This window comes from Trachinotus anak, unplaced genomic scaffold (genome assembly GCF_046630095.1).
Source record: "Trachinotus anak isolate AG129_WGS33_773 ecotype Australia unplaced genomic scaffold, CSIRO_AGI_Tana_v1 ptg000020l, whole genome shotgun sequence".
Classification (NCBI taxonomy): domain Eukaryota; kingdom Metazoa; phylum Chordata; class Actinopteri; order Carangiformes; family Carangidae; genus Trachinotus; species Trachinotus anak.
Genome location: NW_027273871.1, coordinates 8,264,481 through 8,287,556, shown reverse-complemented (window position 1 = coordinate 8,287,556; position 23,076 = coordinate 8,264,481). Strand labels below are relative to the sequence as shown.

Genomic DNA, 23,076 nt, shown 5'->3' with positions numbered 1-23,076 from the left:
GTAAACGACCATTTGGACGCTTCTGATTCTGATGAGTTTCCTTTGTAGAACAATAATAATAATAATAATAATAATAACAATAATAATAATAATAATAATAATAATAATAATAATAATAATAATAATAATACTCCTTACAACCTGGAGCAGTGGTGAAACTTCACTCCAGGAACTTTAGAAACTTTCAGTTTTAAAAGTAGATTTGTCTCCAGACTGCAGTTAAAACTCCTGGTTCTAAACGGATTCCTGTTCCCAGAGTTTATTTCCTGTTACACATGAACATCAAATATACAACTTTAAACCACTGTGCTGCAGGAGGGGGGGCTGTCCCACAGCAGACACACAGACTGCTTCACTGACACTGTGCAGGAGGGGGGGCTGTCCCACAGCAGACACACAGACTGCTTCACTGACACTGTGCAGGAGGGGGGGGCTGTCCCACAGCAGACACACAGACTGCTTCACTGACACTGTGCAGGAGGGGGGGGCTGTCCCACAGCAGACACACAGACTGCTTCACTGACACTGTGAGCATCTCAGTGACAAATGGAAAGATGTCACTGTTCTAAAGATCTTAAACATCATAAAAACTCAACTGAAATTCACAGATCAACTGACAGTGGACGGCAGTGGAAGTGCACAATGTTCCCCTCAGTACAGTACATGAATAAGCCGTTTTCACCACTGGGGGGCACTGTCACATGAACACGTCCTTGACCCCATCTGCTCACAGCGGCCACAACAACTGTGAGAATTCCGAGGGTCCGTGAAGGCGACATCCGGTCAGCCGGTGGGGAAACAGTGTGTGTGTGTGTGTGTGTGTGTGTGTGTGTGTGTGTGTGTGTGTGTGTGTGTGTGTGTGTGTGTGTGTGTGTGTCTGAAGTTGTGACTGGATTCACTGAAACACAGCAGCTTCCGGGATGAACACGCTGCGGTGGTGCGGTCCCCTGCGGCGGCTCGGACCCGGGGCCTGGAGGGGTGAGTGGGCCCGGGGTTAGTTCCTGGGGAGGGACCCAGCGCTGGGGACAGCCTGTGGGGTGAGGGGCCAGGCCGCCCGGGCCTGGGACCGGTGTCACTTCCTGGTTGAACTCTGGGTAACTTTGACAGCGTTTCTCACTGTTTTCAGATGTTTAAAAACCAAACAATCAGGTTATTAATTAGGTTAAGTTAAGGATCGATTCTGGGACACCACTTCTTTGCATCTCCTTGGGTGCAGTTGTCCACTCAGCCCCACCTGTCCTGCTCCACACGACCCCCAGCCCCCCGCCTGGATCTCAGCTCTCTGACACGTCTGCCTGGGCGACACCACCTTCAACTAAACCTCCCAAAGACTGAGCTCCTCTCATCCAAACCCGTCAGTCTCTTCTCCACGATACTGAGATCGAAGTCACCGCTTCACCCCCTGAGGTCCTGTGTGGTGACCAGTTCTCCTTCTCTGATCATGCATCTGTCTTCAGGTTGTGTCTCTGTACAGCGTCAGGAGAGTCAGACCTGTCATCTCTCACCGCGGCTGCTGCATCGCTCTCCTGGCCGCTCTGCCTTTGTGCACAGTGAGACCCTGAATGTCTTCAGTCAGCCCAAAAGGTCGCTCTGCTCCTCATGGACCTCCAGTAACTCTCCATGGCCCCCGAGTCAACTTCAAGTCACTGATGCTGCCTTCAGAGTGACTTCTGGGTCTGCACCATTCAGCTTTCTCCTCAGTCCAGACTGAAGCTGTGGGGGACTCATCTCTTCAGAGAGCACCTCCTCCCTAAAACCTTAACATGTCGCACTCGCACTTACTTTGTACTTTCTTATACAGTCTCCTTGCGCTTATGAAATAGATGTTGTACCTAAAACCTGCCCCAAGGTTTCCTACTGCGCTGAAGCGTCACTGTTGTCCTTCACCTATAGGTCGCTCTGATAACAGCGTCTGGTAAATGTAAGTTCATGATCATCAGATGAATCCATAATGACAACAGTCATTAGTTGCAGTCGGATATAAAACCCAGCAGTAAAATGCTGCTCACATGTTAATACATGAGTAATAACAATGTCTTTTACTTTTAATACAAACTGAGTTGTTTATATTTATTTATACTTTAACCATCAGAGAGAAAATGTCAAACTGTTCCTTTGAGTTTTTAAATATACTCCAACAACGGATAAACGTGTGTGTGTGTGTGTGTGTCAGATTTCCATGTCACAGCTCCTGTGGCGACCTTTGACCTCAGGAAGGTTGAACTGACGCCTCTGGAGCAGCGAAAACTCACCTTTGACTCCCACGCCATGGTGACGGAGCTGGAGAGCAGCGGTGAGGACCCAGGTTTCCCCGCAGCTCCACACAGTATCGGCTAAACATGGCAGAGCAGTTCAGTCTATGTTGTGATTTCTGGCTTAAAATGTGTTTTGCTTTATGCAACACTGCAACAGATTTAGACAATTTTGTCTTTACATTATTTATGTCCGGCTTCCAACATAATTTATGGTCCATAATGACACCCAGAATGTATTCTCACACACATTTCAGATTCATTCACCTTGATTTTAACTTGTCAGTATTAAACCATGTCACTTTATCGTTTATAATTCATCCATGAAACACTGCAAACAGTAGCTTTTAACTAAGGCTGCAACTAGTGATTATTTTCATTATTGATTATTCTGCTGATTACAGCTGAAGTTGTACAAATGGTTTTATTTTGAAACCTTGTGCAGGTTTCCAGAAGCATCAGGCGGAGCTGATCGTCTCGGCGCTGGTGACTCTGGCCACGGCGAACATGGACATCGTCTATAAAGACATGGTGACCAAAGCCCACCAGGTAGGACCGGGTCCCAGCTGGTGTTCTGGTGTCTGAGCCTCCACCTGCTCACCTGTGTTTCGTTGTCAGGAGATCGCCATGCAGCAGATCATGGCTCACCTGGACTCCATCCGGAAGGACATGGTGATCCTGGAGAAGAGCGAGTTCGCCAACCTCCGGTCTGAGAACTCGGTACCACTTCACTTCCTCCCTGCTCTCCTCGCTCTGCCGACACAGAGACATCTGATTATTTACAGAATAGTGAAAGTGAAATGATTATTTTTTTATTATCGACAGGATCCAGCGTAGCTGCTGTCAGTCTCAACATAAATGATTTAACTTTTATCTATATTTTATGTATAAAGGTTTTATACAAAAAATGATAAAGATGACATCAGACGTGTAATATACAAAACAATAACACAAAAAGTAAAGAAACCAGAAAGCAACAATAAATCATGACAGGGTAAATATTTACAGTAAATCATGTAAACACATTTTTATATTAAAGTTATCAGTTATATATTTATTTATTTATTTTTCTATACACTCATTTTTATCTTTATTTGAATTAAACAAAGTACAAAGCTGCCAGGACACAAAATACAAGGAAAAACAACACAAAATACAAAAAAAATTACATAAAATACAACAAAAATGACACAAACACAAGAAAAACAACACAAAATACAACAAAAATTACACAAAATACATGAAAAATAACAATGTATTATCTCTTAAAATGTACAAATCTTTAGTGATAATCACTCAAATTATTTTTAAAGAATAAATCAATATTTAAAAAAATATTGTTTCATTATTCACACACAGCTGCAGCAGAAAAATGTGAAAAATAAAACAAGAACAGTTTGTTTTACATGTAAAGTGATTTTATTCCAACTGGTTTTTGTGCCTTTTTGACTGGAAGTGTGTGTTTGTGTGTAAATCACAGAAAAAATGAAAATTGACAACAAACAACAAAACTTTTTTTTTCTCAGTTCGTCTCTACGTGGTTTATAAATGTCAGGTCCCAGAACAGTTACTTCCTCATCAGCTGATCTGCAGCTGTTTGCGTTCCAGTGTCAGAGACATTTTCATATCCGGCTCTTTGTCCCAGAGTTTATCATTATTGTTCATGTCAGAATTAAGGTGTTGGTCTGAACTCATTGATGAGCCGTCTGTAGTGAACGCTGCCTGGATAAAGTTGTGTTCCTGTGAGTAAAACCTGATCAGTGTTTCCTCTGATCAGCTGCGTTCACAGACACAAGTTTCCCTCTCGCCCAGTTCATTTCACTCTTTATCTTCCTGCAGAAAATGAAGCGAGAGCTGGAGCAGCTTCAAAGCAGACTGAAGGTGAGAGCCTGTCCCACAGCCTGAGTGTGGATCCGTTCGACTCCTGTAATGTTGTAGAAACTGATGTTTTATGAGCAATGTGTTTGTTCAGGAGGAGAGTCAGAAAGTCCGAGCAGAAACCAAACTGGACATCAACCTGGAGAGCAGCAGGATCTCTGACATGGTGAGTCAGGGCAGCACATACATCAGTCAGTGAACACATCACAGCTCAGTCAATTCAGTCAGTGAACGCATCACAGCTCAGTCACTTCAGTCAGTGAACGCATCACAGCTCAGTCAATTCAGTCAGTGAACGCATCACAGCTCAGTCACTTCAGTCAGTGAACGCATCACAGCTCAGTCAATTCAGTCAGTGAATGCATCACAGCTCAGTCACTTCAGCATGTATATCAGTCAGTGAACGCATCACAGCTCAGTCACTTCAGCATGTATATCAGTCAGTGAACGCATCACAGCTCAGTCATTTCAATCAGTGAACGCATCACAGCTCAGTCACTTCAGCATGTATATCAGTCAGTGAACGCATCACAGCTCTGTCTCTTCAGCATGTATATCAGTCAGTGAATGCACTGTGTGTGTGTGTGTGTGTGTGTGTGTGTCAGTTTACTGAACAGGAGAAGAAGCTGATGGAGGCCTCCTCAGAGTTCCATCACAAGGTGAACAGACTGAATCACACACCATGCGTCACCTGTGTGACTGTGTCAGTTCAGCCTCATCACTCTGTGTCTCCTGTGCTCAGAAAGCCGACCTGGAAAACGACAACATGGAGATCAACAAGAAGATCGACCTGCAGGTGGCCTCGCTCAAAACCGTCCTGGAGTCCCTCAAGCTGGAGACGATCCGCTACCTGGCAGGTAACTGAGCCCCACCCTCTGCCCCCACCCTCATACATGTACTCAGTAATAACAGTGTTTGTAAATGTGAGGATTCTGGGTGAAGCAGTTCTCTGTGCTCCTCCTCAGCGACGGTGTTCTCCTGCCTGGCCATCGCTCTGGGAGTCTACCGGCTGTGGAGGTGAAGGATCCAGATCTCAGAGCGCTGGTGTTTTACAATCATTTAAATAAAGTTTTATTTCATTGTGTTATTGTTTGAGTTAAAACGACTTCCTGAGGTGAACTGATCTGGACTGGACTGGCTCACAGCTGGAGCAGCTGTATCTCACCTCGTTTCACCACTGAAGGCAGAGAAAGTCTGTGGAAAGTCACAAATAAAAAAACTGATTTTTATTATATAAAAATAAAAATACCGACAATGTAATGTGAGAACTGAAATGTTTACATTGGAGAAGAATTAAGAATTAATAGTTATAAATAATGATTAAATATAATATTTAAATATAATATAAAATTATTATTATTATTGCTGTGATCTTTTTACATGACACCAATGTTATAATGTTGTTTAAATAAAGGTTTTAAATTGACCAGTTTCATTGATTCATATATTAATTTGTGTAAATTCCTTTAATTTATTTAAAGGTGAGATATTGTGTGAAGGTACATCTTCATGTCTGTAGATTATAAAGCAGCTCTATGTTCTATATTAATACTGAGGCTCAGATCCTCTCCTCTGATTGGCTGACTGACCTGTTGTTACCAGAGCTCCAGAGAGAAGCCTGAGAGAGGAGATGTAAAACTACACTGAGATGGTTTTTGGTTCTTATAACCACAGATAAAAAAACACTGTCGCTGTTCAGTCAGCAGAAGGAAGTTTTACTTCAGTTAAAGTACAAATACACAGAATAGAAAACTGTTTCAAGTTCTGTAAAAATGTTCGTGAGGAGTTCGGGAGTAAAATCAGGGAAAAAAAGACTGTTAAACTTTCATGTTATATTATTAGATTAATATTAATTATTTTCATTATTAGTAGAAGCAGCACTTACCTGTTGTAGTTGTTGAGGTGGAGATCAATATTAACTCTTTAAAACAGGCTACAAATGATAATTTTCATTATGGATTAATCTGATGATCATTAACTTTATTAATTGATTGATTGTGTTTGTTGGAAACAATCTGATAACACTGACAAACACCATTACAATTACCCAGAATGCATAGTGACATCCTCAAGTCCAAACTTGAATATTATTAAAAATAAATGTAAATTATTAAAATACTTGAAGGAAAAGCTGGAACCATGACAAGTTCATTTTTTTAATTTTAAGAATTTATATATTTATTGATATAAAAAATATTTCAACATCAACCAGGTTGCATATTAATTAATAGATAAACTCAGTGCTTCTCAAACCTTTTCACATCAAGGCCCCTGAACTGACACGAATTAGACCAAAGACCCATCTGAGGTTTTATTAGTTCGAACCCAGGACCTGAACAGTCACATTCTGTCACTGTTACTTACCAGGTTGAATGACAGTGAAAGTAAATGATTCCCCTTTTTGCTGGGGACCCACAAGGACCCCCTAAAGGACCCCTGGAGGTGCCCAGACCCCACTTTGAGAACCGATGAATTAATCGTTTGATTTGTTTGTAAAAATCTTTATTTGAAAATTAACAGCTATCAGTTAAAATTCAGTATTTCATGTTTGTTTTTTTGAAATAAAAACAGGAGCACAAGTTTAAACCCACTGAACCTTTATTTTTAGTTGTGAAACTAAATGACAATAAAAAGAAAATCAGCGTTCACACAAACAGTTTCAGACTCTTTTATTGAAAATCAGGGGAAACAGAGGAGACGACTCGGATCCTCGGCGGGACCCGATCCTGGACCAGGAGGAGTCTTCATGCTTACCTTAACGCAGCCAGAAACAAGTCAACCCCTGCAACTACTCATCAATGAACCAATCAAGTATTTACAACTGTAACAGGCAGCAGCAGCTGTCGATTCAATCACTGTTACACCAGAGATTCCAAAAATACTTTAATTTATAAATTAAATCATTTACAGCTTCGAGCCAAACAAACATTCATTCTCTTCAGAAACACTGAGTTCAGAGAAGCAGACCTGAAATGGTCGGCGCACAGTCCAAATACAAAAATGTATTCAAGTGTACGTTGCTGAGGACCCGGCCTCCGCACGCTAAAAACACCTTTCCCTCCAAAACGGGAAGAGTGACGAGGCAGAAAGCAGCGGCGCGGCTACGCTGGACTTTCCTCTGATTGCACTTTGTCTGTTAAAACCTCCGGCTCCTCCTCTTTTTTCACATCAGGCAGCTCGCAGGCCTCGGACTCCACTTCCTGTTTGACTGAGGCAGCGGCGATGGCACAGGAAGTTCCCTCCTCTTCTTCCTCTGTCTTTATGAAGGCGCTCAGCGGGTGATCGGTGAGCACCTTGTTGGGCGATGGTGTGACGTCAAGATACGACGACGTCTGAGGAGACAAAGCAGCAGCAGGTCAAACACCTGAAAGTTTGATTATTAATTATCAATTTATTACTAATGTGATTCAGTTACTTACATTTTTATAATCTTCAAAACAGGAGGGATGGAAGTTCTGTGAGAAACAAACACATGATCAGACAGATGTTTCTCCTTCATCACATACAATTTAAAATCTAACACAGAAACAAACTTGACTCTGAGTTGAAGAAACATTTTAAATCATCTCATTGGTTTAAAGCACAAAATTCTTAGCTCTACAAACGAAGACAAACATCACTGATCAATCTGCTGATCAATGACCTATAACTGTTTCCTGTCTCAGTTCAGTGTTTATGTTGTTACCTTGTCGTCGACCCTGAGAGCGTTCTTCAGGAACCAGTCCTCCTCCTCCTCCACCCAGTACGTCTCAAACGGCTCCTGACAGATTTCACACAACTGCAGGAGGAGAAACAAAAACACATTGTCACTCTTTTCTTTCCTCATAGTTTCATTTCACAGGAAGCAAAAAAATTTACCCTTGCTGGCCACCGTACTCTTTGACCCCCAGCTGTGTCTGAAACCTGATCATCAGGCTCCTGATTGGCTGGTTCAGGATCAGGCTCACCTCTCCCACTTGGTCCTTGGCGGCTCTCACGCACTGGAACTCCTTCTCCTTCGCTGCCGCCTGGTTCTTCTGGACCTCCTCCTCGTTCTCCTTCTCAAAGAACTGACTCTTCGCTCGCTCCTCCAGGTCGGCGATCTCCTCGAACTCGATCCAGTCCTGACACACACACACACACACACACACACACACACACACACACACACACACACACAGAGGATTATTCTCACAGGGAAAATAAGGAACTCTGCTTCAGCTGTTCTAAGGTCAGTTACTGCAGAGTGAGGTCACCAGGTGTGTGTGTGTGTGTGTGCTCACCGTGAGGCTGTAGTACCAGCGGCGGTGTGTGACCTTCTTGCTGGCGACCTTGCCGGCGTGGTTCTGTCTGAAGTGCCAGTCGAGGTGGTCGGCGTACATGTCGGTCTGAGCAGCGGTGAACCTCATGCTGCACAGACAGCACTGGTTCCCTGAGTACAGCTTGGTCACCACGCTCTCGTAACGCCTGGGGGGGGGGGGGTATCAGAACAGTGGATTAATTTCCTGTCAATCAACTGATTGACTGATTGATTACGTTTCAGCTCTGACCCAACACCTTCAGGTCACAGTGCGTCCTCTCTGGCCTGTACTCACTGTTTCATGTCGTCAATGCTGAAGCTGGTGAGGTCCGGGACATCTTCGTCCTCCTCCACCTCCTGCTCCTCCTCTTCCTCCTCCTCCACTGGTGGAGGTGCTGGAGCCGTCGAAGGAGTTTCTGGAACAATAAATAGAGTTTTTTAACCATGTGAATGACTGAAGAATGAAAACAGCAGCAGCACATTTAAAGCCTTCTCCCTGACAGACATATAGTAGGATTGTTGACTGACCGGCGCCCACGGCCGGGGTGGGGGCGTCGGGCTGCGAGGGTCTGATGATGCCATTGGAGATGAGTTTGGACAGCAGGTCGTTGACGTCAACCTGACCGAAGTGGTTCTCTGCGGGGGCGACCTGCGGAGCTGCAGCGACACAACAATAATCACAAACAAAGATCTGAGGGCGAGACGTCTCCGTGTTTGTGTTTCATGTTCTTCAGTTTTAAGTCATGTGGTTCCTGCTCGGTAATATAAACATGTGACTTTGAACAGTCATCAAACAGACTGAGGTTCTTACTCTGTGCTCTGAAAGGCACTGGGTTCTGAGGCAGGAACGGCTGGTTCATGTTTCCCATCACGTTCACCTGTAAACAACAAGAGTTAAAGAGTCAACAACAACAACGTTCACAAACAGACACATCCGTATTTGTGTTTTCAGTTTCATATTGGCTCCAATTCATAGATTATCAACAATATGTTTGTCAGTGATTGATTGACAGGTGCATCAGTGATTGATTGACAGGTGCGTCACTCACCGGCTGCTGCATGCCGACAGCGGGAGCAGCAGGGTTGTAGAAGGGGCCTGGGCCCGGCTGGCTGAAGGGAGGAGCCGGCTGCATGTTGAAATTTCCCGTCTGCAGGTTGGGCTGTGCCGGGAACCCCATTGGCCCCGCAGGGAACTGAGGGTTCATGGACTCTGGGAAACGCTGGGGGGCAATGGTGAAGTTCTGCTGGGGGGCCATGGGATTCTCATAAATGGGCGGGGCCATTGGCCTCATGGGGGGCTGTAAGTTGTGTTGAGGAGGAAACCTGGGGGGGCCCTGCTGCCTGGGGGGGCCCTCAAAGTGCGGGTGCCCTCCCTGATGAGGTACGTCATACCTGGGACCAGGCTGACCAGGGCCGTCAAAGCGGCTGGGGCCTTCAAACCTCATGGGGCCCATTTGGTTTGGAGGGCCCTCGAAGCGCAAGGGCCGCTGCTGCTGGAAGCCCATTGGTCCAGGTCCAGGACCAGGACCAGGAGCAGGAGCAGGAGCAGGAGCCATGTTATTATCAAAGCGTCGCGGTGGCTCAAAGTGCTGTATCGGGGCCTCAAAGTGCCCCGGTCCAGGCCCCTGTCCCACAAACCTGACTGGGGGCTGTTGGCCAATGGGCCCATCAAACCTCCCGGGGCCCTGAGGGTGAGGGTGACCATCGAACCTCCCCATACTGTCTCCGCCTCTTATTGGACCGTGAGACATGTGGGGGCCGTCGTGGCCATCAAACCTCTCTGGCATGTTGTGACGAGGGGGCCCACCACCCTCGAACCTGCCGGGCCCCTGGTGGTGAGGCCCATCAAACCGCGATGAGTCATCATACCAGCCGGGAGGGTGTGGTCTAGGGGGGCCCATGTGTTCGTTGCCGTCGTAGCGGGGGGGCCCGTGTCCTCCATCGTGAGGAGGTGTGTGTCCTGGGGAGTTGCTGTGCTGGCGGACAGAGGCCAGCGGTGCTCCGCGGACCGGCGCCTTGAGGATGGATTTAGGAGGAGGGGGAGGGTGAGGAGGGGCCACATCAAGATTGAGGGGCCCATCATCAGAGTGTTCGCTGTTGGGGCTCTCGAAGCGCGGGACTGGGCTCATCTCTGCTGAGTCTTTCTGGTGCAGAGGCGACAGGCGTTCACGCTCAAACCTGGGGGCCGGGGCATCCAGACCCGCCGGGCTTGGACAGTTCCTGTGGACCACAGTGCCGGAGGGCGGGGGTCCCTCTGGCCTCCGAGGGTCAGGGTGTCTTGAGTCGGTCGGGGCTGCATACCTCCGTGGAGCGTCGTATCCGCTCTTCTGCTCCTCACGTTCATCGTAACGCTGGCGCTCAGTCAGCGGCGAATTCCACTCCCTCTCACCTGGAAACCAGAGACACACTTCCTGTCAGTGAACAGCACACCTGATCACAGGTGTGACAGACTGAGCTTCAACTCACTGAAGGCTGTTAAAGTCAAAAACTAGAGACATAATTTCACTGTTTAACTCTCTGTCCAACGATGATGTAGCTGATCATGTGACCTGAACTAATTAAATGTGTGATCTGCGATCTCTCTAACCCTGCTGAAGTGTCACTGATCGAGACCCTGACATGCTGCAGCTCCACAACCTGACCTCTGACCTCTCTGTGGATGACAGATAGCAGATATTTGTACATTGTATATTTATACAGACAGGACGTCTGTATAAATATACAATGTCTGGACAGACTGGGAGCTCCCAGTCTGGACAGACTGGGAGCTGTGGACTCACTGGACTCTTTGGGGTCGGCTCTCCTCCTGAAGCGAAGGCCTGGCAGAGACTTCAGATTCGGGAACACTTTTCCGTGGTTGTAGTCTTCGATCATGGGGCCGAGCGGGGGCCGCGGCTCCTCACACTCTTTACTCCGCCTCTCACCTGTAAGAGTCATTAACCAACAGACAGTGTCAGTGACGCAGGTCTTACGGTGTTACACAGTTTCCATTAAAACTGCGGCTGATGGTTGAATATAAACACACTCGTGTTATTTTCACTATTGAATAATCTGTCAAGAATTTTATGGGATTTATCTTGAATAATGACTTTGATGAATCAGGCTGCTGTAAATTTTCTGCTGACTAACACACAGATGAATTGACTACTCATTGCAGCTCTGGTTGACACTTTCCCAGATCGTCAGCTCACCTTGTCTGTCCCGTGGCACCCGGCTGTATTTATGTGACGGCGGGTGTCCGGTGCTCCGGCCACCACCCGCTTCCTCGCTGTCCTCCAGATGCTCTTCGCCCTCCCACTCCTCTCCGGCGACTCGGTGGGTGACCTGTGTCTTCCTCAGCTTGGACTTGTGCTCATAGTACGAAAGTTCAGCTGCGTCCATGCTGTCGTGTGGGCGGGGCTGTGTGGAGGTAGGCGTGGTCAGCAGCAGCTCTTTCTTGGCGGAGAAGTCGCCGGCGTCGTCCCAGCTCTCTGTGCGCTGCTGCTCCTGATACTGGAAGAAATGTTTGATCTGGTGCGCCATGTTCAGGAAGTCCTCCTGAGAAATCTCGCCGCTCTCCAGACGCTTACTGGCCTGAAGGGAAACACAGTCAGCTGATGAGCTACAGAACCTTTAATGTTATAACAACCACTTATAATAATTACTTTGTCTTTATGTCCAAACATGTTTTCCTGTTTTAAAATGTTTCATTGCCTCTACACTTTCTGTGGACATACCCTCCTGAGCAGGTCCTTCTTGGAGGCGGAGTTCAGGACCTCAGGTATCTGCATGTTGGCGTCCACGCTAAGGCGGTGCTTTGGGGTTCGTGGGGTGGTGGGGCGAGTCGGGGTGTTGTACGGTTTGTGTCTCTGAGGTACAGGCTTCACATGAGAGTCCTCTGACAGCTTCAGACTGAGGGGAGACAGATCTGGGTTTTACTCTACAGTCTACTACAGTCTGGACTATCACAGCAGGACCTGGTTTACTGGTGTGATACTGAGTTCATCTATCAACACAAGACTCAGTCCATCAGTGACATGTTTGTAGTTTCAGTAAAACTATAGACTCAGATGTGAGGAAGTTTTCACTGCAGCTTGTTCATTAACTTTCAGTTTTTGATTGGCGCTAAAAATAAAAAAAAACAAACAAAAAAAAACAAACATTTTTTTTACTATTAATACTAATAATACTAAATAAAGCCCTACAGAGCAGCTCATCATGAGAAATATTTCATGTTTTTGTAAACATTTCAGATCATTTCCTGCACCACCCTGTCTCATACTCACTGCTTGTTCTCATCCCAGCCGCTCCTCCAGCGGTGAGGAGCGTCCTTTGTCTCCTTGCTGCCTCCGTCGTGGCCTCGTGGGGAGTGGGAATCTCTGGACTCCAAGTGCCGGTCCTCTGACGGTCTCTTCGACCTCCTGCTCTCTGATTGGTTCTTTTTAGGCACTAGCCGGTCGTCTCGACCAGGCTTGCTGTGCAGGGGTTCGTCTACACGGACCCTCCTGGCTTTGCCAGGTTTGTGAGAGGGTGACGGGGACAACGAGCTGCTCCTGGTTCGGCCCTTGGGTGACCGCCGGTCCTTCCTCTTCGGGGAGGAGGCAGGGGAGCGCGACCTGGACCGAGACCGGGTGCGTTTCCTGGCGTGTGTTCGGGCGTTGCCTCCAGTCTTCAACTCAACCCTTTCAGTGGACTCCTCACGGTCATGTTTGGTCACAGAGCCATTCACCAGCTTCCCTTTGTTAAATCTCTGAGGCTCCGCCCCCTGCGTCGCCTCCTCTCTCTCCTTCTTGTCGTTGCATCTCTTCTTCTCCTTCAGCTCATCGTCTTTGGCCTCTCCGCTCTTGTCCTGCGTGCGTTTTCTCAGCCTGGGGTCTTTCTTCGTGCCATCAGCTGATTTCTGGTTCTCAGCCTCCACCTGTTTGTTTTTGCTCTGGACACTTTTGGCCATCGGAGACGGAGACTTGGACTTGGGCTTCTCCTCTGGTGCCTCTTTCCTCGGGATCCGGGCCTTGTCCGGCCGGTTGGATTTCTCTGGCAGTCGTTTCTCAGGTGTCAGAGCAGGACTTCCTGTTGCAGGGGGGCTGTCTTTTTTCCCAGCAGGCTGTTCTTTGTGCTGGGAGGTGGCTGGGGGGCCAGTGCGGTTCAGACGGGGATCTCTGGTGGACGGTTTGGAGTCGGACTGAGTCTGAGGAGGGATCCAGGGTCGGACCACAGGCACCGTTTGGGTGACGGGCTTTGACGCCGTGCTCGGTGCTGCTGGAGCGGAGACTGGACCCACTGTTGGTAACACAAACCCACCTGCCTGCAGACACAGGGAACAACTGTTAGTGCTGAGTCACATCGAAACCACGTGGATCAACACACTGACAGAGGAACAGCGAAATTTAAAATACAAGTCTCCCTCTACTCAAAAATGTTTTCTTTTTGTTGCTCACTTCACTTTCACATATATCTGCTGAAGGGGAGAAGTTCCCCTGTAGGATTTATGACATCAAAACTAGTTTGAGCCAATCCCAGTCCAGCATGAATCTTACAAAGTGTGATGTAGAAATGTGAAGGTCGCAAGAACTGAGTAGCTTCATCAATGAAGCAGGACACTCAGTATCAGAAACCATCTCCTTAAATTAAGAACTGCACTAACCCGGATGAAAAGTGCTCTACAAATAAAGTTTGATAGATTAAGTCAATAATCTCCAAATTTAAATCTTTTTAAAACTGAAAACCAGAGGTACAGTTGAGTGTCCAGCTGCAGTTGATCAACAGTTTTATTATTGAGCAAAAGCCAAAAACATGTTTATTTACATTAGGATGATAATGCGGAGGATAAACTACTGCCTGGTTAACAACCAGAGTCAACGGCTGATGTGTAATCAGATCTGAACTATCACCCCGCCCTCATCTGTCCTACCAGCTGAGCTTTGGTCTGCTCCAGCTCCAGCTCGATCTTCTTCTGCTGAAGCTCCAGAAGCTGTTTCTGTTTGGCCAGCAGCTGCTGCCGGATCAGCTGCTCCTGGGTCAGGCTGGACTGGCTGGTGGCGGGAACCTGCTGGGGGGCAGGCGCAGGCGCAGGTGCTGGTACTGGTGCCGGTGCCGGCGCTGGCTGGGGGGGGGCCGGCTGTGGAGAGGACGCCTCCTCAGACTGGAGACACGTGAAACGTTTTGTGAGGTCACAGTGACCTTTGACCTTTAGCCCCCAAATTCTAATCAGTTCAACTTTTAGTTCAAGTGAATGTTTGTGACAAATAAGAAGAAATTCCCTCATGAGACATAAAATTGTCCCTCACGTCACTTTGTCAAACAATCAGTGCAAACGGCAAAGTCATTTTCAAGACTTAAGAGTCCTCATGTCTCTGCCTCTAAAAATGTTTTTCTGTTCTTCATCGTTCCTCCTGTCTGTGATGTTACAATGTTTCTGTAGTTTCACAGCAGTTTGATAAAAAAAAAAAGAAGACATAAAACATTACTAATAAAACTTATTTTCCATCAGTCTCCTCATGTCATTCAATATTTCAGCCTTTTCATCTACTGTGAGAAGTTTTGATGTTTTCAGTGTGTGTAGCATTTTCTCTAACTGACACACTTCTGTGCAGTTAAGAGGAAGTGAATCTATTTTAGAAACAGGGTCAACTCATGTCACTGCACTGACAGATTTTGTTTCCATCTTCAGAAAAAAGACAAATTACATCTAACAGATCAAGACAAACTATATCAAAGCTGCTCAAATACTCTGTCTATAATTACTTTATTAAAATGTTAAGATGTAACAAAAAGGCAAAGGCTCAGTCGTAGTCTGATGTGGTGTTTGCAGCACATACACACCTGTTTTAAAAACTTGGGGTTGACATGAATGCTGGCGTTGACGGTGGGCGGCAGCGGCTTGATGGGCCAGGCCGGGTCCAGAGAGTTGACCCGGACGTCCAACGCGTACAGCTTCTTCAGAGGAAACACATCGTCCCACGTTGATCGTAACTTGAACAGACTCTTTCTAGTGTTTTCATCCACCTACAAACAGAGGACATGACTTGGTCCACGGCTACCAGCAAAACAATCTAACATCACATCAAAGGATAATACAGATGTTTTACATGTGTTAGTTCTACAATCACAAGTAAAAGGCTGAAAATGGACTGAAAAATAGTTTAACACTTTAACAGTAATGTTGCACATTTCCAACAGCATGGCATTCATCCTCCCTTACACACTTTTATTAACAGGACTATGTTAGGGCTGTAAGTACACAGGAGCAGAGAGCAGGAGACTACACATAAGAAGCAAGCAACACAACAAACAGGAGGGAAGTGGGCTGCTAAGACTGTCAGAGATTAATGTTTAACAAAGCTGAACAGCAGCAAAGAGAACTGTACCTTTTCAAAGACACATATAAATGAAGTGATTAGGTTTTTAGCAAACACTGCAAGGTATTCTCCTCCAACATTCTTCACTATGGAATCCACTAAGTACAAAACTGGAAGCTTCTCGGTGGTTGGGGCCTGGAGCAATAGAGAACTCAACAAGTTTAGAAAACAACAGGGGTTAAAGCAACATTTCAGAACAAAAGCTCAAAATACAACTTGACTCGACTTAACAGGGGCTGACAGCCCCTCCCCCCTCACCACCCACTGTGTGAAAGATTTAAATTAAAAATGTGGAAAATCCAAAAACGGAAAAAAAGTCTGAAAAAGTGAGAAGTTTAACAGTTGATATATCCAAGTAAAAAAAAAAAAAAGTCCAAAGCACAAATGTTTCATCAAAATGAAGGAAAAAGACCGAGATAATCTCCTTTGTAATCATGCTGCAGGTTAAACTCCAAAACCAGGAAAATATCCAGACCCAAAAAAAAAAAAAAAAAAAAAAAAAAAAAAATTATCAGTCGTCTTGAAAACTAATCAGTCAGTTGAGGAAAGATGGATCTCAGCAATGATCCTTCTCTGGGAGTCAGGGGAGAAAAAAGTCCATGATGCACTGAGGGTTAAAAAAGGAGCTGAGTCAAGTCCTCTGGATCCGTTATACCTCCAAAGAGGGTCTCTCCAGAAACCACTCTTTGTACTTTACCCTGACGACATATCTGAGTTTAACTCCACACCCAGTGAGTTTCATTCACTCACACTCTTTCAGAGTTTTACCCCTCAGAAGGTTTTTCCTCCCTCAGTTGTTCAAAAACTCTGATAACCCATTAGGAAATAGGACCAGTGATTTGTCATTAAAGAAGCTGCAGACTGAGTTTAAACTCTACGCAAATGTGCAAACGTCTGTTACTAAACTATGCAGCATCAACTGAGTAAATACTGTTTGTACAACCAGTCCGAACAAGCCGAGTCAAACTCAGCCGTGTCAGTAAATGTAAACCAGAGTCATACCAATAAATTACACTGGGAAATAAAAAATGACAAAAAGCACATTTCACATTTTTTATTATAACATTTTAACCATTCAATGACATTTCAGTAATTCAAGATTCACTAGTGAATTAATGCAGAGAAACTTTTATCTGATCCGATCAGCCTTCAAGTGACCAAAGCTTTGTGTCGCCAGGTGTCAAAATGCAAACACTGACCACAGAGGTAACTGAGGCAAACTGCTGACTGAAATCATTTCTATAGAGGGTGGAGGGGGCTTTAGAGAGGCCCAGTCTCCTGTGTTAAACAATGTCTACCCGACAGTGTTTATTAACAAAAGATAAGACTGAAAACCATTTATGAAATCATGGATGTGGTCTGGTCTCAATCAGCAGGTATTACGAAAATGACTGCAGGGGTACAGTGACGAATGGCCAACATACTTCTAGTGGCTGAATAGTCAGGACTGCAAATTAAGTCAAAATCCACCGTAGCTCAACTAATTCTTTTCCTTCCTGAGCTCATTATACTAAGTTCTTGAAGAGGGATGGTGCTGACTGTTTTCTGAACGATCTAATAAAAATATAGCAGATTTCAGGTAAACACTCAGAGAAACCAAATCCTGCAAGGTTGGATGGTGGGTCCAGGTGGGCGGGGCTTGGAGCATGGCTGAGAGTGGTGACTGCTTTGTTGTGACATCACTAAGTTACAGAAGTCCCAACAGCTTGTTTTAAGGCTCAGCTCTGAATACAGGCTGTGTGCATTTCTCTGTGGACTGAGGCTCTGATACTTTCACAGTATTAATATAGAACCTAGACCTGCTTTATAATCACAAACACATGGACATCCACCTTTAGACTAAATGGGACCTTTTAAGAGTCCCATATTAAGTATTGTTCTTCAGAAACCAGTGATGGTGATTTTGCTGTTGCTACTGAGCTCTGTAACGGCCACCTTAATGATGTTAGAAGTTTATTATAAAATACATCTTAAAGCAATTACAAACCTAATTTATGTTTTTTGGCTTTTTTTTGGGGGGGGGGTGATTCTTTACGTTGCTGTACACATATCGTTTCTGTCTACTTCCTGTCGTCACCTTGTAAAACACTAATTCTACTTTAATTTGTTCTGTTGTTTTTTTTAATTACATACAATTCCAGTTTAACTGCCTTCAGTTGGAACGAACAATGGGTGGCTCTTTTGGTAACAGCTTACTATCTCAAAGTCAACTTTAAAAGGACTAACTTTCCTAATAACGCCACATATTTTAACGTGGAGGTAAATGATTTATAGTGACTTCACGTTTCCTCAGAAATAACGTTAAAGGTATGATACGGTGGATTTTCACTACAGTTGAGCCCGGGAACACACCAAGTTAAAGCTCGGCGAGTTTCGACAAAGTGACTGTTCCAAAACAAAGTCTTGTTTAGAACCAAATATATTAATATGTAAACGAGCTTTTAACTTTAATACATAATTGATGGGGTTAAAATAAGTGGTGCTAACCAGAACAACAACGAAATGTAACGTAACTAGGTGACATGTCGTAACGCTAGCCGCCATGTTAGCACATCGTCGACTGGGCCTACTACATACATCGACATAAAGAATCTGAAATTGAAAGTATTCTATATTCATAAAAACCTTGCTTATTTGAGCTTCAATAATTGCGACGATATCCTTGGCGAAGTTGAGGTTTTCCTCGGCCAGAATGGTCAGCATGTTGATGTGCGGTTTGCTGTTGAATGTCAGGTCTTCCAGCGAGGACTGATACTCTCGGCAGGCATCTTCCCTCGCCGCCTTGTCGTCCATCTTTGAGTCGAGCGACACGGGGAAACCTACAGCAGCCTTATCGATACCATAACCATTAATCAACAGGCAGTCCATGAACGCATGTAGCTCACTGTTCTGCCCTGACTGGGTGAAAAATAACGCCGGTTTCGTGGTTTATTTCGGCCGCCGCCTGTCGTCGTTCTCCGAGCGTTTTCGACGACGAGAAGATGGCGACTGTAACTGGAGGCCTGAAACGTCACCCGAAAGTTTTTATATCGTGCATGACGTCAGTGCGGTCCCATTGGCTAGTTTCGGGCCGTTTGGGCAGGGGTTTTGATTTTGATTGGATCGATAGAATAACAGCCACGCAAGTGAGCCAATCAGATTGAAGTAGTGTGATGTTATCCTTACATAACGAAGTCACAGCCAAGAGATGATTATCCAACACAGCGACACACACGTGGGCCCAGCGCAGAGAGTCTGCAGGGAAACTGAGCAAATCTGTCTTAAAGCGAGGCCTTTACAGCAAACCACACTGATGGGATATGTTGACATATATTAATAAATCAAACATGGAAGCTTGTGATGCTATAGGCTAACACGTGATCTTTGCGTGCCCTACAAACAGTTCGTACATGTGAACACACGAAATGTGCAAAACCAAACCAACCTCGAAAAGTGAATCAGACACAGGTTCTGGTCCAGACTTGACCGCCTTGACCCCCCCAGACCTGCATGTTGTTTCACTGTGAACTTCACCTTGGTGTCCCCCCTGCTGTTCCTGTCATACACCTCACACCTGGATGGATTAGTAATCATGACGTTTTTCCAGTCATCCTCTGTGAAACGCTGGTGAGTCCCAGCCTCGTTTCTCCTCCTGAGAAGTCACTGCCTCTCATCCTCTCACCCTCTCATCCTCTCACCCTCTCATCCTCTCACCCTCTCATCCTCTCATCCTCTCACCCTCTCATCCTCTCATCCTCTCACCCTCTCACCCTCTCATCCTCTCACCCTCTCATCCTCTCACCCTCTCACCCTCTCACCCTCTCATCCTCTCACCCTCTCATCCTCTCATCCTCTCACCCTCTCACCCTCTCACCCTCTCATCCTCTCATCCTCTCATCCTCTCACCCTCTCATCCTCTCATCCTCTCACCCTCTCATCCTCTCAGACAGACTTGAATTCTGTATCTGTGATGAGGTTGTTTTTTTGTCTCTCAGGAAACTAAGCTTGATGCTACATTTATTATTTATAACTGTTTTCCAGAAGGTCAGCGTCAGTCCACTGAATTAAAGGTCCATACGCTCTAAAGGTAGATGTCCATGTGTTTTACACACAGCCTGTATTCAGACACTGAGCCTTAAAACCAGCCGTCAGGACTTCTGGAACTTTGTGATGTCACAACAAAGCAGTCACCACTCTAAGCCACGCCCACCTGGACCCACAGTCAAACCTTGAAGGATTTGGTGTCTGTAAGTGTTCACCTGAAAACTGCTATATTTTTATTAGCATCTGATGAGCCTTCTTCTGATTGGCTGACTGACCTGTTGTCACTAGAGCTCCAGAGAGAAGCCTGAGAGAGGAGATGTAAAACTACACTGAGATGGTTTTTGGTTCTTAAACCACAGATATATCTTCTGATGGAGATCAACACTTAGATAAAACAGTGGAGAAGTTAAAATATGGAGCTTTAAAGAGATAAAAGGACAAAGTGTCTGCTGGAGGAGGAGTTTCCTCAACCCAAAAGTTGTTCCTACTGATGGCTTATAAATGATCTATAAAGCATTAGTAAATGATTTATTAACAATTATAAATCCACCTTATGAACAGAGCCTTATCAGACAGAGGCACCATCAGGTTAACTGAAGCTCTGTGGACATGTCTGATAACGGTCTGCTGTATATTCTGCACCTCAGGGAGTTTGGTTCCTTTTTTGTCAAGCTCAAGTACAAAGTTCAAGTACAAGTACATATAGAGTGTATATCTGAAATTTTATGTATTAACAAGACAAGCATTTTTTGCTGTGTGTGATGGCAGATTTCTCACTCCAGTGTGATTTGGACAAGTAATGAGGAGCTGCTCTGTAAACATTTTAATAACTTTGAAAGAAACTACATTAGTGGCAGATTCTCTCCACATATTTCTACGTATTAGGAGTAATGAGTCATTCATAAAGACTGAGAGACTAATCTGTTATTGGGAGCTGGGCCTTGAGAGTTAACCCTGTCAGTGTTAAAGCTGCCATGTAAGGCTGCAAACTAACTGGTTGGATATTAATAGACACAGTAATCAAACACCAGAGCGGGAGATGGATCATTGTCATCCAGTCCAACATGTTACACTGAAACTCTGTGTTAAGTTAAAGCAGCTTGACAACTGGTTCAAGGATTTTTCATCAGTTTGCAGGGTTAGGGTTTGGCTCAGTCTGTTGCTGCACTGAGGAGGTCATTTCTTTCTTTTTTTTATCAAAACAGTGTAGAGGAAATCATTCTTAAAATTATACAAACAATACCCCAAAACGTTAACACAATATCAAGAAAACATTAGTAAAAAATACAGAAATTGGTAAAATATCCCAAAATTATTAACATTACGCTGCCATGTAGGGAGATAAAATTAATAGAAAATCTAATTAAACGGTTGAATAAATGAATAAAATGAAGAACCCCCCCCCCCCCCCAGTAAATTTAATCTTTCTATGACTGGCCACTATAGAGTTCCCCAGGGCTCCATATTGGGACCAGTTCCATTTTGATTCTATTTGTTCCTATTAGGTGATATTGTTATTACCTTCCATCTCTATGCTGATGAAATACCGATATATCTCCAAGAGACTGTTTACTAGGGATTAAAGACCAGATGTCAGATAACTTCCTTCGATGAAATTAATTATTATTAATGAATCATTGGCCTTGATAACCTGAAGAGGTTTTTACTCCCTCCCTTTTCCAAAAACACTAAGCCCCCTGTCAAAAACAAAAAACCTGAGGTTTCTTATTTGATTCCAACATTCTTCTCAAATTCAAGTTAGTGAGTTTGTCTACTTGTTTTTAATGTCTTGATCACTGTGGAGATCACGGACTCCAGATCCACGGTATGCTTTTATTTCCTGATATTTATGTGACTGTCATTGACACTGAAGAGAACATATCACACCCCTCTTAATGTGTTTACTGGTTACCAGTTTATTACAGCATTGATTTTAAGATTTGAACGCTTCTTTTAAGCCGTTTACAGCCTCAGACTCCACGCCTCACTTACTGCATCCTCCTGAACCTGCAGTCAGTATCTTTTTTGAAATGACTTCTGAAAACACTTTATTGTTTTCATAAATTTTCTCCTTTATTCTGCTTCGGTGAATGTTTTTCTATTCTAAGTCTTTATTCATTTTGAGTGAATCTGTGTGTTTCTTAAGTTTTTTTAATGACCACATATGTGGAGCTTGTGGAGATGAAGTCAGAATTTACATGAATTTTTTCCCACAACAACCAAGCAGGTAGTTCACTGTGTCCTGTGGAGTTTTTAATCACCAGCAGCTTGCAGCACTATGGAGCATGTGTGGATACCTTAATGAGCCGTCAGCGCTTCTGTAACTTTGTGATGTCACAACAAAGCAGTCACCGCTCTTATCCATGCCCCAAGCCCCGCCCACCTGCACCCACCATCCAACCTTGCAGGATTTGGTTTCTCTGAGTGTTTACCTGAAATCTACTATATTTTAATTTGATCATTAAAAAAGCAGTCAGCCAATCAGAAGAGAGGCTCAGAGCTTTTGTTTCATATCACTGTAAAATAAATATTTCTGGATTTTGGATTAAAAAACAAAAACCAGGCATCATCGTGACATTGTGACAGGGATTTTCAGTATTTCACACAGTAAAACACATTATGGTAAATGTATTATCTTTCCTGCACTTTGAACATTAAAATTTCTTGTTGACGTGCTGAAGAAATTCTTCTCTTCCTGGACTTTAACTGTAGTTTCACACCTGAACGTTCATTTTGTTCGTTTTTTTTTGTTAGTTTTTTAACCTAGTTTATTTTCATCATTAGTTGATATTAAACAAATGACTATCAATCAGTCTGAGTGTTTGTGGCCGCAGCTTCTGATCCTGAACTATGGTGAGCAGAGTTACACTGGTGCTTGTTTCCACCTCTGGATGCAGCTGTTGGTGAGTAAAGGAATGAAGTCTGACACTGAACTCACAACTTTTCTTCTAGACTGGTAAATAAACAGCTGCTCATGCTAACGTCAGCTATGTAGCAATAGCAAACTTACAAGTAGCTCCTTTAATTTTAATCAACAGTGAAAAAACTAAATAATATTGAACATGCTGTGAAAAAACCCAGAGGAGGCTGCAGCCACATAGTTTAAGATAAGTTACTGAAAATCTAAACCCTGTTTAGAAACATAATCTCACGTTCGCTGCCTTTGGACAAATTTCACTGTTTCACATGTACACAAATCAATTATTTTTCAACTGATTAATCAGCATTATATCGAGTAAAGACTGATTATATCTCACAGTTATCTCTGGTGAAACTCCAGGGAAATTATTCAGACATTGCAGACCTG

At 44.5% G+C, this 23,076-nt stretch overlaps 2 protein-coding genes across 4 annotated transcripts; one reads left to right on the top strand and one right to left on the bottom strand.

Moving 5' to 3' along the window:
* The first annotated feature begins 708 nt into the window (after window positions 1–708).
* ccdc90b (coiled-coil domain containing 90B) lies at window positions 709–5,556 on the top strand. Of its 3 annotated transcripts, none has more exons than XM_071505924.1 (9): window positions 709–978; window positions 2,174–2,293; window positions 2,698–2,801; window positions 2,871–2,972; window positions 4,092–4,133; window positions 4,225–4,296; window positions 4,736–4,789; window positions 4,873–4,987; window positions 5,096–5,556. In XM_071505924.1, exons 1-9 carry the CDS (start codon window positions 921–923, stop codon window positions 5,149–5,151), a joined length of 723 nt encoding a protein of 240 aa, XP_071362025.1. In that variant the 5' UTR covers window positions 709–920; the 3' UTR covers window positions 5,152–5,556. The 3 variants fall into 3 exon arrangements, with proteins under 3 accessions (XP_071362025.1, XP_071362027.1, XP_071362026.1); XM_071505926.1 differs by having other exon boundaries at window positions 974–1,094; XM_071505925.1 differs by lacking the exon at window positions 709–978 and adding an exon at window positions 1,122–1,921.
* A 1,154-nt stretch (window positions 5,557–6,710) lies between these two features.
* Window positions 6,711–18,760, bottom strand: pcf11 (PCF11 cleavage and polyadenylation factor subunit). The gene is made up of 17 exons (XM_071505923.1): window positions 18,372–18,760; window positions 15,756–15,881; window positions 15,211–15,393; window positions 14,300–14,530; window positions 12,675–13,693; window positions 12,126–12,300; window positions 11,601–11,982; window positions 11,190–11,333; window positions 9,459–10,798; window positions 9,221–9,287; window positions 8,938–9,066; window positions 8,705–8,825; window positions 8,393–8,576; window positions 8,078–8,233; window positions 7,816–7,908; window positions 7,550–7,585; window positions 6,711–7,462 (listed from the first exon to the last, which is right to left on the bottom strand). Exons 1-17 carry the CDS (start codon window positions 18,612–18,614, stop codon window positions 7,232–7,234), a joined length of 4,860 nt encoding a protein of 1,619 aa, XP_071362024.1. The 5' UTR covers window positions 18,615–18,760; the 3' UTR covers window positions 6,711–7,231.
* Window positions 18,761–23,076: the final 4,316 nt, after the last annotated feature.

Coding starts and splice junctions, on each gene's coding strand:
- ccdc90b (XM_071505924.1), top strand. CDS start 921: ATGAACACGCTGCGGTGGTGCGGTCCCCTGCGGCGGCTCGGACCCGGG. Junction 2,802..2,870: donor TGGTGACCAAAGCCCACCAG/GTAGGACCGGGT, acceptor TTTCGTTGTCAG/GAGATCGCCATGCAGCAGAT. Junction 4,134..4,224: donor AGCTTCAAAGCAGACTGAAG/GTGAGAGCCTGT, acceptor GTGTTTGTTCAG/GAGGAGAGTCAGAAAGTCCG.
- pcf11 (XM_071505923.1), bottom strand. CDS start 18,614: ATGGACTGCCTGTTGATTAATGGTTATGGTATCGATAAGGCTGCTGTA. Junction 9,288..9,458: donor CTGTCGGCATGCAGCAGCCG/GTGAGTGACGCA, acceptor TGTTGTTTACAG/GTGAACGTGATGGGAAACAT. Junction 8,826..8,937: donor CACCCCGGCCGTGGGCGCCG/GTCAGTCAACAA, acceptor TTATTGTTCCAG/AAACTCCTTCGACGGCTCCA.